The sequence below is a fragment of the Ostrea edulis genome, chromosome 5 (genome assembly GCF_947568905.1).
Source record: "Ostrea edulis chromosome 5, xbOstEdul1.1, whole genome shotgun sequence".
NCBI lineage: Eukaryota > Metazoa > Mollusca > Bivalvia > Ostreida > Ostreidae > Ostrea > Ostrea edulis.
In genome coordinates, this window is record NC_079168.1 from 70839782 (window position 1) to 70849914 (window position 10133).

Sequence of the window (10133 nt, forward strand, 5' to 3'; positions counted from 1 at the left end):
GTAAAGCTCTGTTTCATATTTTTAGATATATATAAAAGGCAGAAACAACTTTCCACTTAGCTTTACAATGATTCATATCCAGTCAGAATAAAGTAAAAAAAAAAAAAACCCACCGGAAACCACCCGTATACAGAAGAAAAGTTATTTTTAAAATTCTCTCCTTAATTGATCAATGATCAGTTTATGTTAATTGCACAATCTGCAATGGCGACAATGTGAAATTGTAATTTGTTTACCATAACAACACTGACACATGTATACAACACTGACACATGTATACAACACTGACACATGTATATAACACTAACACATGTATACAACACTGACACATGTTACAACACTGACACATGTTACAACACTGACACATGTATATAACACTGACACATGTATACAACACTAACACATGTATACAACACTGACACATGTATACAACACTGACACATGTATACAACACTGACACATGTATATAACACTAACACATGTATACAACACTGACACATGTATACAACATGACACTTTTTAAAAAAAACCATGACACTTTTAAACACCCTTTTATTGCAAATAAAGGTCATACCTGTATGTACATTTTGATAATAGTCTTTAGGTACTAAAAAGGATATCCATAAATTTCTTTCAGGTTACACTCATCTCCTTATGGAAGGTATCTGCGTGGCATCCAATAGATGTCTCTCTCCGTCACATCCAATGTTCAAACTGATGGCGCCACATTTCCTCTACATTATTGCAATCAATGAGTACGTATATTTTATTTCTGAAAAGTTTAATAAGTGCTGATAATATGAAGAGTAAACATTGTACCAGTGACATCAATCTAAATAAAACATTGTGTGAACTGTAATGATACAAATACTAGTAAATGATTTCTTTAGCCGAGCCCTCAACTTTCTGGTGTCTCCTGGAGGTTGGATCGATAAAACTATGGTGGTTGGAAGCAAAGGCGTTCTGGAACTCGCGATAAAGGGGCAAGTATATGAAAACTCTAGATATGAATACAGCCTAATCCCTATATACTATTTCAACTCAAGTTGGATCTTTTTTACGATAAAAGTATCGTTAATTTTTTTATGAGATTGGAGATATGCAGCAATTGAGGTAGAATGAACATTTTTATTGATACTTCCATCAAGTAAAAATGTACAAGGACTTTGGCATTCATGCAATTTCACTTTAATTTTCTGGTTTTATACATCAACCACCCGAACATATTAGTCATTTCTTAATTCGCCACAATTTTCCCTTCTTTCTAACCATGGTGTTGTCTTCTCCTGTTCTTCAGATTATCTTCAAATGAATGACCACCATCCCTTCCCCTTATAACACTAGATTATCACCGCTTCTTCCCCCTTTATACACTGTAACCTCATGAAATAAATATCCTGGTAGTTGTTGCAGCTCTTGTAATTCATTCAACATGGTATGTACTTTGTGTGAGTGGAGTCTAAGGTCTGCAACTCGGCAGAGTATACGTTTCGTTAACGGACTTCCGAGGTGTAACAGACTTCGTACACCTAAGAAGTAACTGTACCTTTGTTAATTATTTAACATTATGAAATAAAGACGCTGACATACATGTAAAGCAGTTTGATCTTTCAAGGCTTTCTTAGTATTGAGAATCCCATTATGCATGGGTAATTCTAATGGGACAATGTAGCATTTTCTAAACGTTAGTTCACCTGGCAGACTAATACAGGATACTAGGTGATATTCTTAAGTTTAGCATATCAATCATCCGTTCCTTCTGAAAATATCATTTGCGTGGCAGTAAGTAGTCTACTGCACATCATTCTCTTATGATATGTTTTTATTGTAGAACGGGGTCATGGAGACTGGATGTGGAGGGAACGTATCCTGAATTCCTAAAGCAGCGAGGGGTTTGTTGAGTTGTTTTAGATCTCCTCAGCCAAACAAAAGAATCTATTCTTTTTCTTACACGTATTTGTTTGCCAACTTTTCATACACGACTTTTACTACTAACTCCTCATCAATTTTGAATAAACGTTACGTACAATTAAGACTCATTTAGTACGTAAGACGTGGTTCTACAGACTCAATTTTCTCTAGATAAAGGACCACATCTACTTGAAGGAGAAATAAAAATTGAAGACTGGACATAAAGCTTGTTCAATATTTCAGTCAAAGTAATAGTTTATTTAAATAATGGTCCCCGTGGTTTAGAATAAGTCCTCAGTACCCCTTGTTTGTTGTAAGAGGCGAGTAAATGGGGCGGTCCTTCGGATGAGAACACAAAAAACGAGACACGTGTCAAAGCCGGTGTGGCACGATGCAATGTCAAGAGGATAGATAGAAATTTAAGCATTATGAATCCAAACCCATAAAGTAGGAAAATGATAGTTCCCCATGTGATTTGCTTGGCGCTGTCTTTTTATTAAATCCACAAGTGTAATATTATCGTTCAATAAGAAGTCATGCCTCCACAAAAAGACCACCAAAACATATAAAAGTTAGCAGTGCAATAACTCTCAATCACGTGAGCATTGTCACCACCGTTGCACATCTCCCTCTTGCTATCAGCATCTAAAGTATCACATGTCTTGATATTCATTGTGCATTATCTCTTGAAATTCAGTCCATTCAACTAAGTAATATTAATTCCAACAAAAGGACATATTTTGTCAAGTTTTAAAAATAAATTTCAACAGCTTTACCCTACGGATGGAAAACTTCTGCCAACTTTTTACCAGCGTGACGACTCTTTGGATTTGTATGAAGCCATTCGCAGCTACGTCACCAAATATGTCAAGCTCTACTACGGTTTGTATATACAGATTTTTTTTTTATCAAATTATCCAAGAAACAAAAATAATATACGATAGTAACACTGTGTTTCTGTGAGTATTTACAGAATGTATGGAACGTAAGGAGAAAAACTCTCTTCCTGTGACCTTCAATTCGATATCTAAATATATCGACGACATTTTATCTATTAACAATAATGATATTCATTCATATGTTGATTCGATATATCCCTGCGAGCTCGAGATAAAAGACACCACAGACTCGTCCACCTCTGCTTCATACATAGATATTTTATTGAAAGTAGATATTAATGACAAACTTACAATTCAACTTTATGACAAACGGGATGATTTTATGATTGATACATGTATACACATATGTGTGACTTTTAATGTAGGATATTATCATCAATCTACTTTAATCTGGAAATGCGCGCATTCTAGAATCGAGTTATATTTAAAGCAATGTAAATATTTTTGAATTTCCATACAGATACAGATGAAAAGATTACCAATGATCCTGAAATTCAAAACTTTGGACGAGAAATAACACTTGACAAGTCTAAAGGAGGCTGTGGAATATCGGTATACCGTAATAGTATTTATGAAGACGTCGTTTGTGAAAAGAAATTAACTTGAAGAATATATAGATTTTTACCCATTGTTTTTTTTTTTTATGTTAGGGTGTTCCACTTACAAACGGAAAGTTCACCTCCGCTGAGCAACTGATTCTCGTCTTCACTTCCGTTATATTCAACAGCAGTGTGGTCCACGCAGCAGCTAACTTCCCTCAATATGACGCGTACGGATTTCCTCCTAACTATCCTACCAAAATCAAAGGAAACCCACCAAAAGACAAGGTAACACTGATCACAAGGGTAAATTTCGTAACACTAAGACAGCAAATATATTCTTATGTTCAAGTGTTACTGAGACGTTGTTTTGTCAGATCAAAGTTCACATTGTCAACTCTATCGCGATTATGTCGCCATATTTGATTTTTTTATAGCCTGGGTACTCTTAATATTTAACTAGAAAAATCGTGTAACCTTTGTTACAAGTACCCTGTATCAACGATGAGAAACACACACACACACACACACACACACACACACACACACACACACACACACATTTTTATGGATAGATATAAAAAGAGTGTTGTAAGTCGACAACATGAATGGCGGTCAATTGAGAGATGAAGTAGACAGTTGTCAAATTGAGGTGAATGTTTGATTTTATATGTCCGTCTTTAGATGCGACTTATTATTTTACAGTAATGTCTGTTCGTCTTTCTGTCAGTCCCTTAGGGGTTTTCTGTTTCTATTTCCATTTCTCTGTCACATATGGTGTTAAAGGGACTGGTTCACGATTGTTTAACAAAATATTTTTTAATTTTTTATGTGAAACATTAAGAATATAACTCATTTAATGTTGACAGCCAACATTTTGACCTTCTGAATGCAAAAATAAAAGCAATATTTTAGCCTTAAATCTGTGTTATGTAAACAAAGACTCGAGTCTTTTCATGTATACAAAAACACCAGTGAAATGTTAATTTTGTAATATAAAGCATCTAAATTTTGCATAGTCACAAATTTTAACTTTTAGATGACACATTTTACCTGAAGAATGCTTGAAATGTGAAAGATATAATAAACTTAAATCGATAACCATTTCTTTTGAAAATTTCGTAAACAAAAACATACCGCAATCTTTGTTTACAAAACAAAAAATGAACTCTCTAAAATGAGCTTCTGTGATAATGTATAACCTTAATTTTTGTGTGAAATCTTTTAAACACATTAGACAGTAAATTCTGATCATCAAAAGTGAAAAACAAAATTTTGGGGAAAATCGTGAATCAGTCCCTTTAATGTCTCTCAAGAGATTCGATACCCAAGAGCTTGTTCTGCGTATTATCAGTTTTTTTTAATCTAGGCAGGCTACTGACAATGAAGTTGCTGTCACATAATTTCAATATGCTCGTTTATTTTCAGTAATTCGCAAATTCTATGGTCGTTATAACAATCTGATGTACCAATACAACTGTCATTGTGTCAAATTCTCAATTGGTTTTTTTTTTTTGGTTGTAAAATTGTGATTCACTTTTTTAATGACAGAAAAAATTGAGGTTTATAATCTCAAGTTATGAATATTTCTGCCAGAAACTCTATTTAGAGACTCTTAATGAAGCAAATTTACATTTTGTCTTTTCATATAACGATCTGACAATTTTTTGAATACGATTTTTCGATGTTCTTAATCTTTTCCCGTGATTATAGAAGTCACTATTAAGACTTTTTGTAATAATTTATTAACAGTTACTGATATGTACAAACGCATGGAAAAACACAACAAGTGTTTGTCTGAGTTGATCACGTTTTGTGATGACACAGATCATGAAAGTAAGAAATAAGTCGAAAACTGTCCAATATGTCAGATATCGAATAGTCATTGTCTATGTAGAAGTTTTTCTGTTTGTCATTCATATTGTGCATTATGTTTGAATTGATTATTGTGTTTGACGAGAAGAAACCAAAAACTACCATTATAAACACATTTGCAATACCGAATTTCAAATTTTGAAATTATGAACGAGCGTTCATTTTGTCTTTGATCAGCTATTCGGCATGACGGAATCGGGATTACAATTGCATTCGTAAAATCATTATCTAATTTTCAATACGGAGAGAGATCATTTATGTTTCATAAGGAACATTTAATTTGGAGCTCCAAGTGACTTCCTAATAATCAAGTTTTATTTACTGTACGGTATTAGGTATCAATAAATATAACAGAACTAATGCACGCAATTATTCATAAATTGTTCTTAAATTCATTTGAATTAAAGATTTCTTTCATTCAATACACGTACGCAACAATTCAAAAACGCATTAAAAAGTCCTTCCTCTATGCAATATTATTTGTGATTTCCCACACTTGCGCAGGGTTTCATCTAGTGGCTTAAGAAAACACCCTACATAAGCTTGCCACAGGCGTATTACATGTATGTACTGTTTCAGTGTCATGTTTTCTTTGTAATATGACACCATGTCAGCGGATTAACAAGACAGGGGCTTTTTATATGCATGTATATCAAGGTCCTCCTACTGATCAAAAGATGAAATGGTACGATATCTTTTTATGGTCTACATAACGATCTAATATACCAATGCCTGTCAAATGTTATCTGACTTGTTTCATATCAATGTTAGGCCGTTCTTTAGACATTGATTTCTATTACGGATTACTCCATTTACCTAAAAGATATAAGGCTACAATATGAGTGAAAAAATTCTCGACGGGACGTAAAATAATCAAACAATCAATCAACATTGTTGTATAGAATTTTGTGAAGTGTTTGTATATCGATTGATTGATTATGGTTTTACGCCGTTTTGGCAATATTTCAGCAATTTTACGGCGGTGGTGTTTGTAGATGATGTCCATTCACTTTCTTCTACCATCCCAGTGATTGGCTGTGGTGACTTATAGTGGTTAGAGACTTTACTTCATGACCATGGGTGTGAAGGTTCGAGCCAAAATCGTGCCTTGACCTCGTTCCACTTAATACATAGGAATATGTAGTGACTGACTGCACCTTCACGAAACGTTCAACATTTAGACGTGACTGTTGTGGGTCTTCCGTATAAAACCCGAGGTGCTATATCGCGGCAAGAATTGCCACGATAAAACCGTTTCACTGCTACAGTCCTGGGCGTAATGCATGATAGGTCTAAATTAAGATCCACAAGGGATGTCTCTATAGGGAGAGTCCCGAGCACCTGTAATTAAGATCGACAAGGGATGTCTCTATAGGGAGAGCCCCGAGCACCTGTAATTAAGATCGACAAGGGATGTCTCTATAGGGAGAGCCCCGAGCACCTGTAATTAAGATCCACAAGGGATGTCTCTATAGGGAGAGCCCCGAGCACCTGTAATTAAGATCCACAAGGGATGTGTCTATAGGGAGAGCCCCGAGCACCTGTAATTAAGATCCACAAGGGATGTCTCTATAGGGAGAGCCTCGAGCACCTGTAATTAAGATCGACAAGGGATGTGTATATAGGGAGAGCCCCGAGCACCTGTAATTAAGATCGACAAGGGATGTCTCTATAGGGAGAGCCCCGAGCACCTGTAATTAAGATCGACAAGGGATGTATCTATAGGGAGAGCCCCGAGCACCTGTAATTAAGATCCACAAGGGATGTGTCTATAGGGAGAGCCCCGAGCACCTGTAATTAAGATCCACAAGGGATGTCTCTATAGGGAGAGCCTCGAGCACCTGTAATTAAGATCGACAAGGGATGTGTCTATAGGGAGAGCCCCGAGCACCTGTAATTAAGATCGACAAGGGATGTCTCTATAGGGAGAGCCCCGAGCACCTGTAATTAAGATCGACAAGGGATGTCTCTATAGGGAGAGCCCCGAGCACCTGTAATTAAGATCCACAAGGGATGTGTCTATAGGGAGAGCCCCGAGCACCTGTAATTAAGATCCACAAGGGATATCTCTATAGGGAGAGCCTCGAGCACCTGTAATTAAGATCGACAAGGGATGTCTCTATAGGGAGAGCCCCGAGCACCTGTAATTAAGATCGACAAGGGATGTCTCTATAGGGAGAGCCCCGAGCACCTGTAATTAAGATCCACAAGGGATGTCTCTATAGGGAGAGCCCCGAGCACCTGTAATTAAGATCCACAAGGGGCGTTTCTGTAGATATATTGTACCCGTAATATATATGTTAATGAAACGTTTGTCTTGTAATTCTAAAAATTCTACATTGGCACAGTCAATTACTGTACACATCTTATTCACACTCAAGCAGATTAAACTACTGTATTACTGATTAAATAACTATCTTCAACATGTATTTATCCGGATTATAGCAGCTAAAATAAGGAGTTTTTATAACAATGTTTTGATTCAGAATAAATCCAAAGACCAGCAGAAATTGAATCGCATTGAAAGATTTAACAATTTATTTACAATTATTTACATAAAGATATATCAATAAAAATTACCAACTTACAGTAGCCCTAATCAAAGTTCACAGAAACAGTGTCTGATGCTGGTTAACAGCCGAGCTGAATTCATACACGAGAATATAAGTTGTCACAAGACGGTCGTTTTCAGTCTAATCCCATCCTCGGATGTAAAAGTACAAAGTGCTTATTACAAAATTTACAGTCTATTTATACTAATACAATCTTTTAGATTGTTTTAGTTTTAGAAAATGACATAGTAACAGATTTAGAGTAAACAGGTATTGCATGATCTTTCTATTGAACTCTGACAATCATCGTTCTAAAAATAGAACGTCTACAATCCTGTCTATTTCACAGTGTCATTGAAGTTCATATGCATCACACAGCACCACATCATATACATTCAAATCTTTTAAAATCTGCTGATTCTTTAATACAAGGTACAATGATTCACCCCATATTTTCCTTCTCTGGTTTCTACATTGGGGAAATACTAAATTAATTTGTGCACTATTCTATTTAAATTTCAGACACCATTGCAAGAAGGAGAAATTGTGAAAGCTTTGCTTGACAGATCTACGACATTGGACACGATGATCATCACAACAATTCTAAGTGCAAGGAGCACTAATGCCCTCGGGGACTTTGAAGTGGAGTACGTGTACGATCCTGCAGCAGTTGCGCTAGTGGAAGAGTAAGACACATCATTCATTGATCTTTGAGACTTAATGAATCTGAAGGAAAATAATATTAACTAGGGATTTTCTACGAAATGAAATGGTGTATGTTTTCCCTGAAAATTGTGTCAAATATTTTGTCATCTTTTTCTCAAGAATTCGATTTTAAGATATAAGAAAAAACACCAACAGATTCGAAACGCCAGAGCTTGTCCTGCGTTTGGTCAGTTTTTAAATCGAAGCAGACTATTGACAAACAAGTTGATGTTGCAGGGGTTTCAACAGCCTCATTTAAAGTCAGCATTTCCCAAATTCTATGATCGTTATAACGATCTACTTTGCCAATACAACCTATCATTGGGTTAAATGGAGTCTGGCGTGTTTCATAGATTGTTAGGCCGTTCTTCGCACACTGATTTTGACTACGAATAACTCCGTTGACCTGATCAAGATACATGTATAGGGCTTATGGCGGATGTGACCGATCAACAGGGGATGCGTACTCTTTCTTGGCACCTGATCCCACCTCTGGTTTGTCCAGTGGTCCGTGTTTGCCCAACTCTTAATTTTGTATTCCTTATAGGAATTATGAGATTTATCACTGTTCGTTATCTTCACCATTCATTAATCTACTAGGTGATGTTGGAAATATCTTTGACCTCAGTTTGACTGATGAAATTTGAATATTGTATAAAACATTGAAAAATCTTTGCACCTGTTGGTCAGTATCACAAACTTGCTTTTATCATTTTCAGATTTAGAAAAGATTTGAAACGGATTAGCGCCAAGATTCGTAACAGAAACGAGAAGATGAGCAGAAAGTATGAATATCTTCTGCCAGAGGAAGTTCCCAATTCAATCAGCATTTAATCTTAAGAGTAGGATTGTGGTGTACTTGACCTTAAACCTTTGTCTTTGTTGATTCGCTTGACATGTATATTTGTTGAAGTATCACTTATCCATTAAACGTTTCACACGGTTTACTCAAAGTAGTAGATATGTAATACCAGATAGGTTATTTTAGTACAATGATAATGTCTGTGTGTTTTTTTATATATTCCATGTGAGAGAATCTGGTGATAAAGAACATTTGATGATATATGTATATGGTATGTAGTCAATTTATTGCTGTTTTAGAAATGAAGCCTGAGCATATGAGACTCAAGTCATGGTCTGTAGAGTTAGGTACATCAGTTTCCTTGGAGTAACATGCTACGATTTCCATTTGTTGTTATTGGGTTGAAATATTAAACAATTCTGCTTTCTATAAACTTTTTATGATTTCATTGAACCCTTTCAGAGTTTTTTGTCCATATAAAATTTCGACAGCACTGAAGTCTATCTTTCTGAAAATTCAATACACTTCTTCAAAATATATTGATCTAATGTTCCATTGAGTTTACAAATGTTACGCTAAAAAAAATCATTTACAATGTAAAAAAAAAACGAAAAAGAAATCCAGTGGATTTAACGCAAAAAACCTGCTTGGTCAGTATGAATGATTTCATTCCGACTGTATATCTGTAATACTGAATTAGGAGGAAGGCACTGTTTGTGTCATTTCTTCGACACTACAAAGCTCAAAATTGTAGATTTATGATTATCATGTTTGGTCTCGATACATCGCGTACTGTACGTGGATATGCATCATGTTTTCCAGGTACCATCCCATCCTTCTCTAACCATGC

The 10133-nt window shown here is 35.6% G+C and overlaps 1 protein-coding gene across 3 annotated transcripts in view; it reads left to right on the forward strand.

Annotated features, from left to right (window-relative positions):
* LOC130054742 (allene oxide synthase-lipoxygenase protein-like) overlaps nucleotides 1-9731 on the forward strand; it is a 33306-nt gene extending 23575 nt beyond the window's left edge. For all 3 annotated transcript variants that reach the window (XM_056165387.1, XM_056165389.1, XM_056165388.1), the window contains 8 exons: nucleotides 638-755; nucleotides 891-983; nucleotides 1832-1892; nucleotides 2682-2793; nucleotides 3271-3362; nucleotides 3461-3637; nucleotides 8299-8462; nucleotides 9201-9731. In XM_056165387.1, the coding sequence (XP_056021362.1) occupies nucleotides 638-755; nucleotides 891-983; nucleotides 1832-1892; nucleotides 2682-2793; nucleotides 3271-3362; nucleotides 3461-3637; nucleotides 8299-8462; nucleotides 9201-9315 (932 nt within the window). In that variant the 3' untranslated portion in view covers nucleotides 9316-9731. The remainder of the gene's footprint in view (nucleotides 1-637; nucleotides 756-890; nucleotides 984-1831; nucleotides 1893-2681; nucleotides 2794-3270; nucleotides 3363-3460; nucleotides 3638-8298; nucleotides 8463-9200) is intronic.
* The last annotated feature ends 402 nt before the right edge of the window (nucleotides 9732-10133 follow it).